The 22,863-nt window shown below is 33.8% G+C and overlaps 1 protein-coding gene across 1 annotated transcript in view; it reads left to right on the plus strand.

The window, feature by feature from the left end:
- The window catches only part of ZNF385D (zinc finger protein 385D), a 750,122-nt gene that overhangs the window by 210,483 nt on the left and 516,776 nt on the right, over positions 1-22,863 (plus strand). Inside the window, exon 2 of the mRNA XM_081829883.1 lies at positions 6,776-6,994. Coding sequence (XP_081686009.1) covers positions 6,776-6,994 — 219 coding nt within the window. The remainder of the gene's footprint in view (positions 1-6,775; positions 6,995-22,863) is intronic.

The raw sequence follows: 22,863 nt of genomic DNA on the forward strand, positions 1-22,863 counted from the left end.
CATCTAAAACTAATGATGTAATGTATGGGGATTAACATAAGAATAAAAAAAAAAAGAATATTGTCTCTGGAAATTTTATTCCAAGTAACCAGTATCCAATCATGTAACAGTAGTATAGTACTATTTTTTTTTAAGTATTTTGCTCTGTGAATACTTATTCAAGATGTTCACAACTTTTCTCTGATTTTTAATATGACCTTTGAAATGTTTCTTCAGAATGCCATCTTACAGTTGTAGTTATGAGATTATATTCTCAAAATAATGATTAAATCTTTGTTATATTTTTTACCTTCTTTTTTATTGAGCCAGTCAATAAAGTCATGCAAGAATGAATTACAAACTCTATAAGGATTTATACAGATTGTACAAAGTACAATTTCTCCTTAACTGAAATGGTCTAGAATTCCATGTCCTCTCCAATAAGTACTTTTTCTTTTTCATAATAAAGCAATTGAGAAAGCTCTTTATAATATAATAGACTCTGTAGGGAACTTCATATCAGTAGATTCCTCTTTTCAGACAAAGTTTGTTCTAAAAAATTTGAATAGTATTTACATGTTTGCTTTTATTTTCTCAAAGAAATTGATTTTGAAAAAAATAGACAAAATTTATCACCTCTTGTCCTTGTATAAGTACTTTCAAAACTCAAAGAATTAAAGCTGCCTATCAGTTAAACTTATGAGTTCAGTTTTTTTTAGTAGCCAGCTGTTATCCACCTGAACTATTCATTTTTCATAACTGTAGATCAAATATTTATTTTATTTTCATCTAATGACAAATGACTGCTACATACATGGTCATACCAAGGTTTCTAAAGGTATTTTTAGTGTTTGCTATTTAGTTATGTCACTGTTTATGGGAACTGGTTTGTGCTAAATGTGTTCTATATTATAAGTCCCTCTCTATTTCATTTAAAAAATGTCTATGGCAGTAGAAGCCATTGAAAAAACAATAATCATTTAGATTAGTTTATTTATGCCATTTACTATTGTATGATTTTATAGGTCATTTGTAAAACCCCTTTTAAAGTATGGTTTATTGTGCGCTAAACTGCCTGTTGGCAGATGTGATCTACTGCCACTTCATAATATTGTAGAACCTTAAGATTCTTGAAGATTTTAAAGGCTTACCCGTTTGATAAGGTAGCAGATCCAAGAACAAGGGCTAAAGGCAACCATGGGCAAAACAATGGAACCTGGCTTGTTAACTTTGAAATAAAACACCAAAATTATCTGTAGAGAAAGTTTTCCACTCAATTAAATTAGGTTTGTTTGTCAAATAATATACACTCCTGTAAATGCTTCTAATTTTATGCTAATGGTTGTTGATTGTTTTGGTAGGGTTGAAATACTAACCAAAAATGGAGTTTCTGAATTCTTAATATGGAGATTGGTTGGATAACAGTGTGTGTGTGTGTGTGTGTGTGTGTGTGTGTGTGTGTATAGCTTATTCTTCATCCTGATTGGAACTTATCATAAATAGACAAAAGGCCTCAAAAGGTGTGTTAAATTTTTCATTAAGGAGTTGGTTGATTATTTAACAGGCAAACTGAATTCAAGAAAATGGCTTGGAACCGTGGTCCATATTGGATTTCCCACCCTTTCCTGTCTGAATTGCATTTACCTCCCCAGTTATATGCAGGGCAGCTGGAAAATTCTGGGCCTTCCATTCAAGGATGTGAGCCTTTATACTTTAAGTTCACATATCGCAACTGAGAAGAGAAGAAAATGTAATTTTTTTAAAAGTTTTATTTTTATTTAAGTAATCTCTACACCCAACGTGTGGCTCAAACTCATGACCCCAAGATCAAGAGTCACATGCTTTTCTGTCTGAGTCAACCAGGCACCCCAGAAAATGTAATTTTAAGTGAATTTAAAATACAGAGCCAAGATGGTTGGCCACGCATGAGATGGTGATCCTTTCCTTCACCCTCCCAATCACACAATTATTTTTCCTGCTTGGAAATAAATGAGTGAGGGATGAAGAAAAGAAGAGAAGCTTCTTTCTTAGTTCTTTCCCAGTGTACAGAAGTTCCAAAGAAATTCTGGCTTGATGCATCAAGAAGAGAGAGAATGGTCCCTGACCTTTCCCCAATCTAAAATAAATAAATCTTTTATTTTAGAATAGTTTTAAATTTGTAGAAAAGTTGCCAAGTTACTAGAGTTCCCATATACCCCACCAACCCAATTTCTTCTCTTGTTGACAGATTAGTATGGCCCATTTGTCACAACTAATGGACTAATAATAATATATTAATATTAATGAAACTGCATAATTTATTTAGATTTTATTTCTGTGTGTTTTTTTTTTTTTTTTTAACCCAGTGTTCTGACTCTCTTTCGGGACTCCATCCAAGATACCACCTTTCATTTACTTTTAATATTTCCTTTGGCTCCTCTGGGCTGTGATAATTTCTCAAACTTTGTTTTTGATGACCTTGACAATTTTCAGGAGTAACAGTCGGGTATTTTGTAGTATGTCCTTCATTTTTTTGTCTGATGTTTTTCTCATGCTTTGACTTGGGTTATGTGTTTTTCTGAGAAAGACATGTAGAGGTGAAAAACCATTCTCAAAACATCATATCAAGGATACATGCTGTCAGCATGACTTATCACTGTTGTTAGCCTTGATTACATAGCTGAGGTAGTGTTTGTCAAGTTTTTCCCACTATAGAGTTACTTTATTATTTGGAAGCAAGTCACTAAGTATAGCCTGCTCTTAAGGGATAAGGAGTAATGTTCCATCTTTCTTGAGGAAGGGTATCTATTTAAACTATTTGGATCACTTCTTCATGGGGGGTTTGCATCTTCTTCCCCATTTATTTTTTAATATCAGTATGTATTCTTTGATATTTTATATTTAAAGTATAAAGTATTTTATACTTTGGACTATAATCCAATAATATGGTATTTAGTTGGTTGTTCCAGCTTTGGTCATTGGGACCTCCTTCAATTGGCTTCTATGTGTACTCCCCAACTTTTGATTATTAATAAGTTGGGTTACACCAAACTTAGGATCCACCAGAGTTATGACCTGTTACCCTGGGGGTGATGTGGGGAAGAAAAGATCAGCAATTTTCAGGATAGTCTTAACACCAAAAGCTGGTGCTTTGGTTCAAGTGGTGACATGTAAGCTTCTACCTCAGAAGGTTCCCAAGTGGGTCAAAACAATGTACTATAAATCAACTTCAAGAACCCTATTGTTTCCCAGGAAAACTATTTTTTCCACTTTTATTTTTCTCAAATTATGCTCAGATACATGGTTTAATATAGTTTACCACAGACGAGTTCTCTTATGTACCCCACCTTTTATTTCTATGATCATAGGATTAATTTAAACTTTTTGTTTACAAAATTTAAAACACACACATGTGCGCGCATGCATGCAAGCAAATACCTAATTCCTACAGTAATCATCCCTAGGATAATTTTAATCCTTAAACCTATTACATGATACAGGCTAGATCCACATTATTATGTAAAGCCACAGACTTTCAAAGTGTCTTCAGTGGTTCTGAGGGATAGAGGTTAGGTGGAAAAAAATGAGTTAATTGATAAAATAGTTTGGGTTCCAAGCTAGTTACCTAAAGCCTATGTAGGACTACTGAATTTTTTTTCTCAGTGAAACTCAAATGAGCAAAATTTCCCTTCCAGAAGTTAAGTGATAATTTTATCATGTGAGGACTAAAAAATTACTTATGTATATCACCTCCTACTTTAGAGAGTGCCATTTGAAACATTGCTGTTTTCTTGCAAATTCTATAAATGTTTTGTGACCCCAGTCACAAGAATTTATTCAGGATTTCCTTTTTTTTCTAATGTTCATGCCACATGGTTAATATATCTTACTTTCTACTTCCTTTATGAGTTGTTATCCTTGCCTCTCCCCCTCCCAGTACAAAATTATTATCAACTCTGGTGACCTAGTCTTCACTTTCTTTAGTGATCAGGGAAACCCTCACGTGTAAGCAAATAAATCTCATAGCCTTGGTAGAAAATTTCTTCTCCAGTATTTTCTCCTACTAAATTGTTGGCAGACATTCTTATTTTCTAGGTCAAGGTGGAAATGTGAATCAAGAAGAAAATGTTTCCTTCCAAACAGGCATATATTTATTAAAAATGATGTATCACAAAGGCTCATGTACTGGGACTGTCTGTGTAGTTTGGCCTAGTTCTGACAAACCTACCATTCATTCAGTAGGATACAGGTTCTCTTTTTTTGGCTTATTTCTTTCAAATATATTGATATTTATTTATTTATTTATTTAATTTATTTATTAAAAGATTTTATTTATTTAGTTGACAGAGAAAGACACAGCAAGAGCAGGAACACAAGCAGGGGGAGTGGGAGAGGGAGAAACAGGCCTCCTGCTGAGCAGGGAGCCCGATGTGGGGCTCGATCCCAGGACCCTGGGATCATGACCTGAGCTGAAGGCAGACGCTTAATGACCGAGCCACCCAGGCGCCCCCAAATATATTGATTTTTAAAATAATAAATATAGTAAGTGGCCATTATGTAAAATTTTGAAAATGAGAAAAAGATGTAGAAAAAAGCTAACTCTAATCTCACCATTCAGAATCAACTACTATCATTTTTTCTAAGTTTTATTTGTGTTTTACATAGTGTAAACATTTGTAAATTTACATCCTGTGTTTGTTTTTTAATTATATAGAAAGAATTTCCCATGTTACAAATTTTTCCGATCTGTTTCATTGGCTATATAATATCACAATGATTATTATTATTATATTTTAAAGATTTTATTTATTTATTTGACAGAGAGAGACACAGCGAGAGACGGAACACAAGCAGGGGGAGTGGGAGAGGGAGAAGCAGACTTCCTGCTGAGCAGGGAGCCCCGATGTGGGACTCGATCCCAGGACACTGGGATCATGACCTGAGCCGAAGGCAGACGCTCAACGACTGAGCCACCCAGGCACCCTAATATCATAGTGATTGAATGCACCATCATTTACTTAATCTTTTTCATGGTATTTGAGATAAAAGACTTTAAACATATAAATCAGCTCTAGACAAGAGAAGTTTTGAAACATTCTGAATACAAACCTGGAGTAGATACTTAAATTCTTTTCTTTAATATAAAATAAGAAAAGCTAGGGGCACCTGGGTGGCTCAGTTGGTTAAATGTCTTCCTTCAGCTCTGGTCATGATCCCAAGGTCCTTGGATTGAGTCCCACATCAGGCTCCCTGCTCAGTGAGGCGTCTGCTTCTCCCTCTCGCTCCCCCCACTTGTGCTCTCTCTCTCTCAAATAAATAAATAAAATCTTAAAAAAATAAAATAAGAAAAGCTAATTTTTAAATATATTTTGCTTTAACTAAGATTATGTAATCATTTCACGAAATCTATTTTCTTTTCAATATGACCACTTAAATTATATGTTTAATATTTTGTAATAGGGGCTACTTGAGTAAGAAAGATGAAGCTTCCTTCTTAAAAAGAGGTTAACATATTTTAAATAAATTGTTCCTCCCAAAAGTATGAATTATATGCTTTTACTCCTTTTGGAAATTAGATACTTCAATATTCTTTGATTCAAGTATTAGGTATTTGGCTTGATTTAGTAGAAAAATTTTGACTGTTAAAATTATTTTAGCATTTATTATCTCATTCACCTGATGCCAAAGCCCATCTTCTAATGACCTTCTTATCATTATCAGTAAGTTGAATAATGGTAAGGACCATCCTCATCTTGCTTATCAGTTTATCTCCAGCACCTAGGAGATTGCCTGCCACACAGTAGGCAATTAATAAATGCATGTTAAAATAATTGTTGCTTTCCTCTGCCAATACTTTCAATGACAATAAAATAAATCCTTGAGAAATCTGGAAAGTTGGAATGGTCCCAAACCTGGACCAAAAGAGTTGTACAGAGTCCCACGTAGTGAAAACATAGAAAAATTTTAGAAAGGAGCCATTGTTTTAAGTAATTTCTAAATGAATAGTAAAATATGTATTGCAGTAGTTAATTATTACCATGTTAAAGCCAGAGGTACTGGAATTATCAGTGGCCCTTTTCTGTTGGATTTGAGTATACAAAGCACATATTTACCCTAAAATAATATATTCCATTGTAATCCATAGATAAGTTACACTTTTTTCACCCTACTTATGAAGATACCTTGGGTATTCAGAATCTCTTTTGTGCTCCAGGTATAAAATATAAAATTTTAGGTACTGAAACAATTTCAGCATTTTTGTATTTGTAGGATATATCCATCCAGATATAAGTGACTTTACTTAATGTGCAAGGAATAGAAAAACAAGAGAAAGTTATTTAGTTGAATCAAAAGGGAAATATCTAATACATTAATACATGCTAGAGAACAAGATGATGAAGAATTTGGGATTTGAAGATTAATAAAACTGCTCTCCTACTGTACCATTTATTTGCTGTGTGACCCTAGGCAAGTTATTTAACCACTCTCAACCTTAGTTTCTTCAGCTATGAGACAGGAAAATCTATAGTGCCTATTCTATTGTCAAATGATTGAATGAAAAAATGTATGTTAGACCCTTTTCAGACCTTTAACCCACTATCTGACATAGAAAAAGCAAAGTGAAATGTTTCTCATTTGTATTCCATTAAAGAAGCTAACTACTTTAGATAGTATGGAAGTGATGCACTAAAAAGGGAGGAAGTGGAAATTTTGAATTCTTATTATCTAGAACAATGCTTATTTGCTACCCAATTCAGTACTATGAAAGAATCTGGAGGTCTTGATCAGCCTGTTCATAAATTCCTTTGCGTCCTAGATTTCACATGTGCACATGATGGAGAAAGTGAGGTTGAATTTTTACCTGATGACTTTGAAGAAAAACCGGAAAGAGAAAAGAAACATACCAATTTCACTTTGTGCAATGTTTGTAACATTCAGCTGAATTCGGCAGCTCAAGCACAAATCCACTACAATGGCAAATCACATCAAAAGAGATTAAAACAACTGAGCAATGGGATGCTGAAGAATGACAATGGTAAGTTTTTCTAAAAATATATTCTCAATTTTACATCATCAGCTTAAGTTATTTGTGTACCTGCAGATGTACACAAGAATAGACTAATCTATTTTTAAAACCAGGACAGAACATTAAATAAAAGCTTTATCAGCACAGTACATTAAATAATCTCTCACAGCGTTTTGGATGAAAAGGGGAAATTTTGTTTGTGGTATATATTTAATTGTATTAGGATTGTTTTCATGACCCTCTAAGATATTTGTTATAATTTGTAATAGTTGACGTTAGTGTTCCTTGATGTTCACCTTTAATGTAGTTTTTTTGGAAATGGACATCCTTTTAAATTTTATATAAAACAATATTTAGAGTTTTTGTTTTTGCATGTTAAGGGGCTTCAGTTGGTTAGTAAGATTGCAGTTAAATTGAGCAAAATACATATCTTATGAACTAGGTGTTTGAACAATAAAGTATGATCTGTCAGTACTTAAAGATTGTTTAAATTTGCTAGTGAAAATACTAGCAAATGTATTAGTATTAGAAATCATTTTAAGAGAATGTAAAAAAATCCTATCATATTGCCAACAATGCATTGATCAATATGGTGCTTAACAAAATTTATTGCTACATTTTCTATTCATTTGTTAGTTTAATTGTTTTAGAATACTTTTTGAAAGTGTATGTTGAGTTTTGGAGTAAACAGATTTTAAAAATAGTACAAAAATACTTTTGGAAACAAATGCAACTTTATTAGAAAAAGCAAGGAGAGGTGAGGGAGAGGAGGGGTGGATTCCTTAGGAAAGCTAAATCAATAGCAAACAAAATGTTACAATCTTGTATTCTGGTTGGATACTTCATGTTTGAAAAATAAGATACATTTTGTCTAAATTTTAATGGCACTTAAAAATGAGACTGAATTTTGACCTGTTCTCATGACTTGGCATCATGAAGATTTTTTAATACAAATTTGTAGTTCGCTTCAAGGCTACCAAATAATGAGAAGAAAAACAGTACATTTTTAAATTGGAAATTATTTCTACCTTGCTTTGTTCTTTTTAGTATGGCTAAGCTAAAATAGTCTAATAGAAAGGACTCCATATTTCTCTTTCTACTGTATTGCAAATAGTTAATCTTGGATGTTATTGGTCAAAGACATGTAAAAACAAAACAAAAATAGTCATCAGAAAATAATTGAGAATTATTAAATTCTATAGGTATAAGATGAACTAGTGAGACAGAATGTGTTTCTTAAGTCCTGCTTAAAAATATATATTTCACAGCCTCTATTTTGAACTTCTTAACCTTATGTTTGACATTTAGGTAAAACCTTCTTAAGCACAGTATGATTCAATTTCAAGTTGTTTTTCTTTAAGTTTGTATTGTTGGAGATAATGGTGGCAGCTTTGGTGTTTTCCTTTACCTATGTTTATATTGACAAACTTCTTTTGGAGGAATAATAAATGATATCATAGAAAGAAACCAGGACAAAAGTCAGTCATGCCTGCCTTAGAAACTCAAATCAGAGCCAGTCCCAGACAAAATTTAGAATGGTCAAAAATTTTCAAATCCTAGTAATAGTAATGAGTTCCCTCAAATTGATTATTTTAAAATCATTTTATCAGTGTATTTATTATGGGCTAGTATTGTGGTAAAGTCTTTATATGCATTTTCTTGTTTAATTTTTCCTTACAATCACGAGATGTTGCCATTATCTTCCTCTTATAAATGTGGAAATTGAGGATAACATCGATTAAATAGTGTGATGAAGGTCATACAACTATTAAATGGTCAAACTAGCAATCAAACTCAGGTCTTATTCATTTACATACCTGCACTTCTGAAGTCTACTGCCTTCTAAGAATGAATATTCTGCAGAAACTGTGTCTTTCTTTACTCAAAGAGAGAAATCATTTTAGAGAATGTAAAAAAAATCCTATCATATTGCCAACAATGCATTGATCAATATGGTGCTTAACAAAATTTATTGCTACATTTTCTATTCATATTTTTTTTCCAAGGCTCTTTCTAGTAAAAGTCTTTAAAAACAACCATGAATTAGTTAGAACACTTGGTTTAGGTCATATTAGTTTGGTCTGGAATGATACTTCAGAGGAATGCTCACCTTTATCTGCAGGTGGAACTTACTATGGGCAATCAAACTCACAATTGCGTTAGTACCTTATATTAATATAGAAACATATTATTTCTTATACATATTCCTCCACCTCCCCACTCTAAAAGTGTACGTTTTTAGACCTGTTCACGAATAAGAAAGGAGCCCAATTCCAAGCCATATATCTATTAATGGTAATTCCTTTACCACACAGAAACCAAGCTAAAAATGGAATTCCTAGGAATAAAGGATCCTATAAATTCTTAGTTGAGAACATTATCATTTTTATTTAGAGAAAGGTATGGAAATTGTTTTATTCTTCTTCTTGAATGTTCATACTTGCAAAATGGACTGCAGGACTCGCCCACAAAATCATCTGCATCTACTTCCTGGAAATCTACCTAAGACACCACCAATGCTTGCTGTATCTTAATAAGTAATATGCATAATATGCTTCATTGTGCAAATGCAACAAAATATAATACTTTCCCCCATCTGTATTGTCTATTTGATGCCTAAATATAAGTGGTGATAAAAAAATGCAAAGAGAGCAAAAGTGAGTTAGTATTTATTGTTCCAGGTGATTTATATATATCATCTATTAAACCCCAATCAACAACTCTGCAAAGAATATATTATTCTATTTTATAAATAAGGTAGCCAGGAATCAAAGGGACTAAAACACTTACCAAATGATTCTATCCATAAAGTCACCTGTCTCCATTATCAGCAACATACAAATTTCTCTGGTAAATGTAAATTCTAGTGTCACAAAATTATATCCTACATTTGGATGTATTCTTATGTTTTTGAGTTGTTATTTTTTAAACTACTTAACTTACATTATTACAACAAATCTGAGTTTCCTTAAATTCTCTTTACCAAATAACTGCTGAAAATATTTTGTAGAGAATAGAGTCATTTAATAGGTCTTTTATAATTTATCACTGTTATTCCGGAAATACATTTCTTTTTGTTGCACATTTTTTAAAGATGAGAAGATACAGAAGTGGCAAAAGGGTATTCTGTAGTTAAAAGTTGCTTAAATGTGTAGACTTTATCATATTCCAGAGATTCCATGCTTCACCCTCTCATGAAAGCTATAAAGAAATTCCAGTACAAACTGCATGGTTTACTAATTTTCTCTTTGGAAAACATCTTTATTTATTTACTTAGAAGTTAAGTTCTGCAAATGACTATTATTATTTTTTTAAAGATTTTATTTTATTTATTCATGAGAGAGAGAGAGAGAGAGGCAGAGGGAGAAGCAGGCTCCCAAGGAGCAGGGAGCCTGATGTGGGACTCGATCCCAGGACCCTGGGATCATGACCTGAGCCGAAGGCAGACGCTTAACCATCTGAGCCACCCAGGCGCCCCCATGACTATTATTTTTCTGATGATAAAAATAATATTGTCCCATCTGGACTATTCATAAATGTACAAAACTAAAATGAAAATCGCCTAGAGTCCTGCAGAGAGAATTTCATCTAAATTGTCACAATTCTATCAGGTATGCAAATAAATATGAGTAAGCAATATTGGATGTACAGTATTACATGCATGATAATATAATGGTGTTTGCATACCACCACCTTTTTATGAATGCATATTTTAAAATTACGCTGAAGAAATTAATAATGGAATTGTGATTTCTGGCTAAATGTTGAGATTTTGCTCGCATTTGTCACTTTATATTCTAATTATGTGATATATCCTATAATGGAAAAACCTTGAGGTTTTTATTGTGTATATAGGGTTTTAATAAGATTTTCAAGAAGTATAAAGTTGAGTATTAAAATGAAGTATACTAAGAGTATATAAATATACTAAGATAAAAGTATACTTTTATCTAAAAACTGAAATTTGAAGATTAGCATAAACATGCTCCTTTGATTCATAAGAGCATTTTGGAATACATATAACAAAGCGTAAAACTTTCAGAGTATTTAAAGTTTCTATGACCAACTAATTTAATCCAATTTCATGTGCTCACTCACCATGGTTAAGCTGTTGTTAAAGCTTGTTAAAGGATCGAGTAACAAGTTGACCTATTGTGACAACTTTATTTTATTCATAATACCTTTGTCATATTTGAGTTATTTTATTAAGCCTGGTTTTCCATTTTTATTGGGTTGAAACTGCTATCAAATAATTCAGTTTTATCTAATAGTATTCTAGAGTCTTTCGGTGCTCATTGTTTTGTAACACATAAATCTAGAATATTGTCACCTTTTCTATCCTCTTAGCATTAAATTTTCTTTTATTTAACCGAAAAGCTAAATAAAATTTTCCTTTCAAGCTCTCACTGATCTATTTTCTTTTCTCTTTCCATTGATTGTCCCAGATGAGGTTTAAAGTGTCAGTGGATTTTCAATTTAGAAGAGGTGCCTTCTCTTGCAACATTGGTAGTTAATAAAAATTCAAAATAGTTTCATAGAATTTTCTGTTACTTCAGGCCTTGATTTTATAATAAATTTCTCATTTATATAAAAATTCATTTCACCTTTTGATTTCCAAGGACTATTTTTGCTTTTGTGGAATGTCCATGGACTAGTTAGAACTTACTAGTATATTTATGGATTAGTAGTGATGCCTTTTGGGGTCATTTTACTAAATAATGATAACTGCTTTCTAAATAATATCTTATCTATATTAGTATATGACATAATGTGATATGGCAATAAGGAATGTTGCTTTTCTCAAGCTTCTCTCTTCTCGACTTTTAGAAGGTTCAGCCTAGGGGAGACAATGAAAAAATGCTGATATTAAATTGTCCAACATTATGTAATAAGACATTTTGTTCTTGTTTGAGTGATCCAAGTTTCTTTTTTATCATTGAAGGATAAAAATATGGGAGAAAATGACAAATGCTAGTTTTATCATGTTCAAATTTTGAGTAGGTTTTTGGCTTTGGTTACCAACTTTTTTTTTTTCTCCATAAAAGAAAAACACGTTGATCATTTCAAACAGGTGGAATTCTAGCCACTAGCTACATGTTTCACCCGGGCTTAACATTAATTTCATTGAATAGTAGCATCTTTGTCAACACAGAGATTTCTTATCCAGTCTATATCTCTAAGAAAACCCCTCTTTACTGGATAATAGTGACATTTTATAATCTGAGGCTGATAATCCAGCATGACCCCTATCTGGAGACCACCCCAGTAGGCAACTGTGCCCAGGAAAAAGGGTACTCTAGTTCTTCATGACTGTTGTTATTCATGAAAAATTAGGTGAAATGGCCACTAGGAATAGCCTTAAGAAAAAAAAAATGAATTAAATGCATGCCATTTAGTTTGAGAATAGAACTTATTTGGGATGTAACAGTTTTCTATTGGAGATTTTCTATGTGTATATGTGTGTGTCTGTTTGGGGCGGTTTGAAGAATTGGGAGCTTCTAGCAGTGGTAGCATAAACTGAGGATGCAGAATAATTCATTTGTGCATCAAAACTTCAAATCTGTTTAGCACAGTTTGAACTCTCTCTTGTTTCCTCACCTTTTGCCCCTTTAAGTCACTAACTACTTCCACAGCAATCTCTTCCAGTTCTAGTGTTTCTATTCTCCAGTCTTAGGAAAATAATCACTTTCAATTTTCTATGTTTGAAAGTACATATTTTTTCATTATTTTTCTATTTCCTTTATATTTTCCCTGAAGTAATTTGCCCACAGTAACAGAGCTAGTAGGTAATGGAAACGGGATGATTTTATGTATGAATTTCCCTTTCCTAAACAGGTTAGTTTGCATGTAGAGGCCAGCCCTATTTAAATTGGCATTGGGAAGTTTCTACAGCTTCACCCCAGGCATAGCATGCTTCATCATTTTGTGCTTGTTTTTCAGAAACACTAAATAGTAATATGAGCATATGTGTATGTGTGTGTGTTTTTAAGTTGGCACTTTTTTAAGATTCATTAAATAGACTTCCAAAATATTAATTTTTAAGTCTTTGAATAAAAGGTAAGAAAGTAATTTTCAAAAATAGCAACTAGACACATCTATTTCCTCTTATTTCCAAAATTGCAATGATGTGACACAAGAAATTTGAGAACAAAAGTAAAAAAATCCATAGCAGCACTGCACAATGAAGAGTAAAATAGAAATTTCTGGAAGATATAACAAAAATGTGATGAGAATGAGGTAAAACCCTGAATCTAAACACAAATATGGCAACCCACAGAGGTAGGGAAAAAAAGCTCTATAATTTTATTTCTAACAAAACTTTAGAATACCTCTAAGATTAATCTGAAATAGCCTCAAAGGCGCAGCTCAGTGTTTGATGAACATTGTGATGAATTTAGTTATGTTGGTTTGCAGTTAGAGATGGGGTATAATTGACCTGCCCAAACTAATTGTAGACAAGTGAAGAGCAAATGAGTCTGGGGACTAGGAGCCAGACAGGTCGGAAAATGAATATCTTCTTGGGGTCAGGGACAAGGGGATGGAGGGGACAGACTTATCTAGTCTGAAATTTTAATTTGTTAACTTTGTAATGTGTGCTATAATTCTCTCTTATGTCTCACCTGTGGAATCTTCAGTAAAGACAGTTCTGTTTACTGACATTTTATATGTAGTTAGATTCTTCTTGGGAAACTTAAATGGGTGTCAAGACTATCCAGATTGAGGTTGACACTAGGTACACAGGTAGAAAGATGAAAGACAGATTACATATGCTTGCCCATTTCCAACTACTTGTGTCAGGTACAGTGTTGAAATCAAAGATATGAGCAAGACATATTTACTAGTCGCTTAAGATTTGCCAATCTTTAGAGGAGAGAAAAAAATGAATGTAGATTTCAATTCAAGATTTTACTTCAGAGAGAATATGTGACAAAAAACACATGTGATTTTCCTTTAAGATTTTATTTCAATGGCTAAATAAAAGTATACAAGTGTAGAAGATTGTATGAACTAATCATTGACTTAGAGGTACAACAAGTATAGTTTCAAAAGGAGAGGAATAAAAACAGAATTAATGTGAGAATATTAAACTTCATTAACATATATTAAACAAACATGTATGCAATAGTAATTCTGATAAATAATTCATATTTCCCAATTCCAAAGAAGATTACTATCTTCTAACAAAGAAAATTGGTGCAATATATATAACTAGCAGGAGAAATAAAATAGTGAATACAGTTTGAATGAAGAATTAGCAAGATTCTAGATTAGAACCCTGTTTGTATGCTATGTGACTATTGTTACATTAGTTTAGAGTAGTGTGGTTAAATGTTAAGACTGAACAGAGGAAAAGCTGATTGAAGGGTTGGTAGCAAAGATGATGATTTGACCTAGATACTTACTCAGTTTGTGATACTAAATGGAATTTTATCTCATTGATAGAAGAACTATAGCTGAGGGAGTTATAAAATAGCCAAAAGAAAGAAGAGGGGAAGCAACCTTAAAATTTAATTCTTGTTCTATAGGAGGAAGCGAAATATCCTAAGATAATGAAGGTGTCAAAAATACAAATAATAAGTAATATTTGTTGTGAATTTACTTTGTGTTTGGTATGTAATTAAATGTATACTAAATCACATTTTTGTGAGTTACTATAGTTTATTTGTGTCCATTATGTAGATCAGTAAACTGAAACAAGGTAATTTGCCCAAGATCTCTTAACTAGAGTCAGACCCTGAACCCTGGCAAGCTGGTTCTAGAGTCTATGCTCATATTCATGACATTACATCACCTCTCAAGCTTGGAGAACAACTAGGATTGCTCCAGGATTCAGAAGCCAAAGGAGGAGAAAATTTCAGAAAAAGAATGTGGTTAACCAGTGGATCCTGAAGGCTTTTTTCAGAGAGGTCGAGAAAGGCAACCTATATTGGAGATCTGAAAATTGTAAAATGGCAGGTGTCTTTGAAAACTTATTTCAATGAAGTGGGACAAGCCAAGCCAGAATTTGAAAGGTTAAGACAGTGTTTCTCTGTCGGTCTTTAGAACACGTGATTCAGAATCACCCTGTGTTTTCCTTAAAAATTCAAATTCCCTGGATATGCATTCCAAGTTCCTTTAATTGGGATTCTCCAGTAACATTTAGTTAGAAGAAATAGAAAATCAATAAGAGGTAAAGGAAGAGAAAGAGTAATGAGATGGCCATGGCCTAATTTGCATACTTCATTCAGCAGCAAAAGCTCTGCTATAGAGGCATTTTAGTGACCATCTGTTTTTATTTTAACATGTGCTGGGGAAAGATGAATTGCAAACCCAAGAGACTAATCAAAGTGTTTTCTTGTTATATTTTCAGCAATGTTTCAGGGACTCTCATATATCTACAAGTCATGAAACCAAATGTTTATCTCCCTCTAAATCTAGTTCTGGTGGTTGTGAGTGGGTCTGGAACACTGTAGGTAATTTGAGGACAGATAATCCATCTGTGCAGGGGTAGGAGGGTTATGTACACCACAGTTTGCATCTGCTCTTGCTCTTTTGTTTGGCATACTGACCATGAAATTTTACAACTTAATCATAAAAGAGTGTCCAAGTGTATATACTTTATCCCAAACTAGTTCCTTCAGCAATATTTTGTATGTTTTTTTTTCTTTTTATATCTTCATTTGTTGAGAATGTTGTCTTCATATGGTGGTAATTTTTTCTCCTAGAAATACATTTACATTTTTTAAAATTTTATTGTGTTATGTTAATCACCATACATTGCATCATTAGTTTTTGATGTGTTCCATGATTCATTGTTTGCATATAACACCCAGTGCTCCATTCAGTACGTGCCCTCTTTAATACCCATCACCAGGCTAACCCACCCCCCACCCCCCTCCCCTCTAGAACTCTCAGCTTGTTTCTTAGAGTCATTTACATTTACATTTTTACCTGAAAAATACTTATTATATAATTGTCAATATTTGTTGATGGTGAGTGTTCTGTAATGTCTCTTTTACTTTTTTACCTTAACCAGCCACATATGTGCTAGAGTCCCTACCTCCAGGATATTCTTGTGTGCAATAGATTTACTGAGATAAGAGGTCTTAGTTTTTTTCTTTTCATTTGATCTCCTGTCTAAAATTCAAGGCTTATACTTAATAAATTGATTTTTACCCTGAGCTAAGTGAATACTCTTTTGACTACTGGTAACTTTCCTATGTTTAATTCATCTATTATTAAATGTAAAAGAAACTCAAATTAAAAATATTAATAACAAACTATATTATTTTTATTTTATTTCAACAAACATGGAGGGTCCTCTGCTACCATCATTTTTTATCAAGACAGTAAGAGGTTTAGAATTATACTTAGTTACTAATCTCAAAATTCATTTTTTAAATGCTGAAAAATCACAATTTTATGAGTAGTGGAAATGTTTTCATTATTTAAATCTTTTAGTCAAGAGGTCAGATTTTGAGATAATAAATTAGAATAGTGTCAGAACAACCTAACACATCTTATAGGTACTCAATAAATATTAATTTATTATAATCCTGTCAGACACATTTTATTTACTCAACTATTCAAGGACCCTGTTTGCTAACATGACTAATGAAAGTGTTATGATGTTCGGGGCACCTGGGTGGCTCCGTCGGTTAAGCGACTGCCTTCGGCTCAGGTCATGATCCTGGAGTCCCTGGATCGAGTCCCGCATCGGGCTCCCTGCTCAGCGGGGAGTCTGCTTCTCCCTCTGACCCTCCCCCCTCTCATGTACTTCCTCTCTCTCATTCTCTCTCTCTCAAATAAAAATAAATAAAAAATCTTAAAAAAAAAAAAGAAAGTGTTATGATGTTCATAATTCCTGCTATCAGGCTTTTATTCCTACTGTCATAAAATATTTTTCCTTCTTAAATAGACTTTCCTTAAGAAATTTCTTTAGTTCTAGAAATATCTTAATAATGTACAGTATTCTCACTATTATAAGCATCAGGGCCCATTTTAACTATATTGTATTTCTGAGGTGGAAATTTTAAAAATCAAAGTGAAGATCCCTACATTCAATATATCTGATCCTGAAATGATTTCTTTACCAAACTATCAATGATATTGTCATTGCCATCACATACTAAGGTTGATTGACTTATTTCATGATGCTTACAAATATCTTTTCCTTGATATGCTATTTAATGACTGCCTTTATTAACTTAATATAAAAACCCACCACCAAATATCATATGCTATAACACAATTTCTCTGAGATTCAGTTGCAATAAAATTGTATTAACCAAACAGCATACTCAAAAAACAAACAAATAAATAACATATTTCTTTTAATATCATTGGAAGAGGAGTGCTCTTTGTTTCCTTTGGAGATATGGCCTTAGTAATCCAATAGTTGAAGGGTTTTGAAAATTTAAAGCAGAATAAAGTGATCTAAAATATTTCTGAGTTATTTATTATTATGAACAGTACCACATATTTGTTTATCATATGTAAGTCAGGGAAGTTTTAAAATTAAAGAAGGGGGGTAGGTATAGGGTAGGTATATGGAAGTGAGACAAGAAGTCCCAGGGAGGTAAGATATATTAGAGATGTTTATAGAAGCATTAAGGCCTAAAGAAACTTAGCTCATACTTCATTTAGAACTCACTCCAGAATAGTTCTACTTTGTCTGGTGAGTTTGCGACAAGTAAAGAGATAAGAAAAAGAGGGCTTAGGTTGCACACTAGAGCTTTGCTTAGTTCTCTTCTGATGGGAGGAGAAACTCAAGATATTTCCCTATGTCTCCACATGGTGAAGTCATACATAACTGAGTTGCTATGGGGTCTGGCATGGGAAGAGGCAGGGAATGCCCACATGCTAGACTTGGTTTTGCACATCCTAGATTTGGTTTTGGTTTGATGATGTAGCAGAGACTCAAAGTGGTTTGTAGCATTAACATGAATCAATATAAGGTCAGGTTAGCCAGGCAGATATTCTTGTTCCTCTTCTAGATAGAAATGAAATGAGTTTTAGTTATAATAACAGAACTTTAGCAGTGTACATGGTAGGATACCCTAAGATGGGTACCCGACCAACAGCACCCCAATCGACATCAACCAGCAGATTTTCAAAAACCATCATCATGGTGCCAGAGATCACCCTTACTCCAAATTTGTTCAGACTTGCTCCAATACCAAAATCTTCTTGGACAGGAACAGAGGAAACAGAGATTAAGTTGAAAGACAATATTAAAACTGAAAGTGACTGAATTATCCAAATAGGAACATTTGAATTAATACACAGAGCTACTATGATTAGCACATTTAGATATTAATTTGTAACTCTGCTACGTCTCCCATATAGTATTTTTTCTACCTCTAGTTGTGCAGTTTTGCTCTCTTAGTTCTCAGATTGATTTCTTGGGTGTCCAAAATTATTTGATGTTTATGTAGCTTTGTTCAGGGGATGAGGCAAGCCTAGAGTACCCTTCTCCTCTGCCATCTTAACTCTGCCTCCAGAGACTGTGTGGTATAGTTGACCCTTGAACAACATGGTTTTGAACTGTGCAGGTCTACTTATATGTGGATTTTTTTACACTACAGTACTATAAATGTATTTTCTCTTACTTATAATTTTCCTAATAACATTTCCCTTTCTCTAGCTTACTTTATTGCAAGAATACTGTATATAATAAACATAACATATAAAGCATGTGTTAACCAACAGTTTATGTTATCAGTAAGGCTATGAGTCGTTAGGTTTGGGAAAGTCAAAAGTTACACATAGATTTTTGATTGCACAGGGGGTTTGTGCCCCTAAAATTTATGTTGTTCAAGGGCCAACCGTATTTGTCTGTGTCTGATTTATTTCACTTACATCATGTCCTCTAGGTTCATCCATGTTGTTTCAAATAGCAGGACTTCCTTGTTTTTTAAGGCTGAACCATATTTCATTCTATATTTATATCCAGACATATAATATTCCATTGTATATATAATCCAAATGCATACACATTTTCTTTATTCATTCTTCTGTCTACAGACACTTAGGTTTTTCTATATCTTGGCTATCATGAATAATGCTGCAAAAAACATAGGAGTATACATATCTCTTTGAGATACTGATTTCATTTCCTTTTGTCATGTACTCAGAAGTGGAACTCCTAGATTGTATGGTAGATGGATCCAAAGAGACCCACATGGAGACATATTATAATCAAATTGTCAAAAGTTAAAGAGAGAATTTTGAAAGCAGCAAGAGAAAAGTCACTTGTATACAGGGAAGCTCCCATAAGATCATTAGTGGATATTTCAGCAGAATCCTTGAAGACCAGAAGGGAGTGGTATGTATAGTCAAAGTACTGAGAAGAAAAAAACCTGCCAACCAAGCTGCTATACGTGGCAAACTTGTCCTTCAGAAGTGAAGGAAAGATAAAGACAAATAAAAGCTGAGGGAGTTCATCACCACTAGACCTGCCTTACAAAAAATGTTAAAGAGAACTCTTCATAACTTACCGTAACAGTGGTGAGTAATCATTTTTAAATTTAGTATAAAAGTTAAAAGACGAAAGTGCTAAAAATAACTATAACTGAATTATATTAGTTATATCTAAATAGATATAAATTGGGAATCACTCTTTCCCTTCAATGCTCCCCAAATGGTTGATTTTTAGTCCCCTGTGAGAAAAGCCTTCCCAGGAGTCTCAATGTTCAGTCACATCATCTCCCAAGGGATCCACCCCACACACGCTTTATACATGATTGGGTAGGTCTGTATTTTTACATAGAGTACAGCTCAGATTAAGTTAAAACCTCCAGTAGTTATATTTACTTAAATTTTGTTCTGGATTCTCCTTTTTGAATGTTAAATATATTTTAAAAACTAATATGTAGGTTCACAGCAGGCTTGTTAAGTCATGTTTTAACCACTGTCTCTATTCTTCTGTAGTTTAATGTGTTAGCAGACTAATTGGGTTAGTGGCCTGAAGGAAGAAATTAAAAATATTTATCTCCTACTTAATACTCAATGCAAAGGGCATGCCTTCTATGTAAATTCCTGTTCAGAACCAGGGGAGAAGAAAAGTAAGCATGAATTTTCACTACTAATTATTTTTTTTAAAGATTTTATTTATTCATTCATGAGAGACAGAGAGAGAGAGAGAGAGGTAGAGGGAGAAGCAGGCTCCCAAAGGAGCAGGGAGCCCGATGCGGGACTCGATCCCAGGACCCCGGGATCATGACCTGAGCTGAAAGCAGATGCTTAACCATCTCAGCCACCCAGGCACCCTTCACTACTAATTATTGATTTAAAAAATCCCCAAAACCCTTTTTTCCTTCTTTTATGTTTCTGGGGATGCTATTCCAAGTATCTAACGCTTGATTCCTTTAGGTAAAATCTAATCTGAACACAACTTTCCAACTGAGAAATGTTTATTTTAATAAAACAATAAAACTAATGTGCATATAATATACACGCATATAACAATTACTGCATAGTTTTGAAACTAGGGCCCTGTTTGAACATGTAGAAAAAGATGGAAATATGGTTATTATGAAAGGAGGATCTCCCTAAACTAAGATTTATTTTTCAGTTGCTAATTTGTTTTCAGTTCCTCCTAATTTTTTGTGGCATTATTTTATTTACCTTACCTATTTAATGAGATTCTTGACAGAGGCAAATGAAGTAATGTAGGTGGAAGTATTTCAACAATCTCTTTTTCTTACAAAGATGTGAATTTTAATTAGTTATTTCTTTGAAGTATCTCTGAATTATTTGAACATAAAGCCTCCAAGAATTTAATAGGAACTTAATTCCCATTAAAACCTGAAGTAAAAGTCAGGGGAATAAACTCTAAGGGTTTGTGAAATTTCTGGAATACTTCTTACACACAAAAATTACCCATCACTGTGTAGTAATTAGCACTGATAACATCAAAGCCAAAACATTTCAGACTTAGGGACAGTCAGGAGAAGGAGAGATGGGGAAAGTGCATTGTCTTTTGCAGGTAGCTTGAGAAAAGAGGCAAAATAAGCCATAGCAACTGTGAGAAGGAGGGAGGCCCAGAAAGAACTCCTAGGACTAGACAAATTTTTTTGACAATTAGTCTGCATCTGAGCTGTGGACCCAGGTAGTTGAATTGACAGATACTTATATTTGGGGCTTCTGTATTAGTGGTCCCAATCAGCCTCACCTGAGTACTTGGGTACACCCAGTTCTCGGTGGCCTACCCCAAATTTATTGAATCAGAAACTTGGTGGTAGGCTGAGCAATCTGTGTCTTAAAGAGCCCTTCACGTGCTTCTGGATGCAGGCTCAAGTATGAGAATCACTGCCCTATGTCATAAATACATCTCAGAAGCAATAATTTTAGGATAAAATAAAGTAACTTACATATTCAGTGCACACATGCAATAAAATAAGTGTTAGCTATAATTATAATTAGTCCTTGTGAAACCTATAATCAGCTGGCAGAAAAGATTGGAAAAGTATATAGGCAAAGAGTTTTAGAACTTACAGTGTTCTTATAAAAATAGTTCAGAGACCCCCTCATATTGTGACCTGCATACAAGTCAACTGGGGATTGCAAATGCAGATTCTGATTCAGACAGGTCAGGGGCAGGGTCTGAGATTCAACTTTTCTAACCAGCTCCCAGGTAATGCTATTGCTACTAGTCTTGGGACCACACTTTGAGTAGCAAGGATCCGGTGTGTAACTTCTTTTACTTCTACTTCACAGTTCTTTGCAACCCCCAAAGCAATATGAAGCAGAAGTTTGTGTATTCATAGGAAAGCCAAAGAATAGGTGAGTAGCAAGTTGGAACTCTCTGGAGTTCATGTGATCTACTCTCTTGAAGTGTAGCTTTTGTTTATTTTTCTTTTGGAAGCAATTTAATGGTTCTTAGAAAAGAGAGTTTGGAAAGTAGCCATAAATTCCTCAAGTTTTATGATCATTTCCCATTTATTTCATAATTTCAAAGGAATCCCAGATTGCTGGACTAAATAAGGGTCAGACAGATGCATTAGATAACCCATGTATAACTACCACCATGTAGATCTTACTTTGCAAAACCGTCTGGAACAGTCCATGCTTCAGCTTAGCTTAGTAAACCTTACAGATGTAATTTTCAAAAGCAGCTCCTTTTTTGGGGGGAGTTTGTTTTCTGATGCTAAACTTAGTTTTAATTGTTGACTCATATACATAGATTCTTGGTTTGTAGCCACATAGCTGACACCAAAGGGAATTTTTTTTTTTTAAAGTTATATTTAGGAATGCCTGGGTGGCTCAGTCAGTTAAGTGTCTACCTTCAGCTCAGGTCATGATCCCAGGGTACTGGGATCGAGTTCCACATCAGGCTCCTTGCTCAATGGGAAGTCTGCTTCTCCCTCTGCCTGCCACTCCCCCTGCTTGTGCTCTCTCTTTCTCTGATAAATCAATCAATCAATCAATCAATCAATCAAATCTTTTAAAAAACTATGTTTAATTGTGGTCAGCCCCTTCTTTAGTTTTGAGGGTTTTCCAAGAAATAATGGAAGATACGGTGTACACTTTAATAGAGGAAGCTGGGTGGTATTGAGTAAATGTTTCTGTTCTTTAACCAAAACAGTTAACTATTTATTTTTTTTTAATTTTTTAAATTTTATTATGTTAGTCACCATACAAATACATCATTAGTTTTTGATGTGGTGATCCACGATCCATTGTTTTCCTATAACACCCAGTGCTCCATGCAGTATGTGCCCTCCTTAATACCCATCACCAGGCTAACTGATCCCCCCACCCTCCTCCCCTCTAAAACCCTGTTTGTTTCTCAGAGTCCATAGTCTCTCCTGGTTCATCTCTCCCTTCGATTCCCGCCCCCCTTCATTTTTCCCTTCCTTCTCCTAATGTCCTCCATGCTATTCCTTATGTTCCAC

This window comes from Leptonychotes weddellii, chromosome 1 (assembly GCF_054177405.1).
Source record: "Leptonychotes weddellii isolate Sample4059 chromosome 1, ASM5417740v2, whole genome shotgun sequence".
Lineage (NCBI taxonomy): Eukaryota > Metazoa > Chordata > Mammalia > Carnivora > Phocidae > Leptonychotes > Leptonychotes weddellii.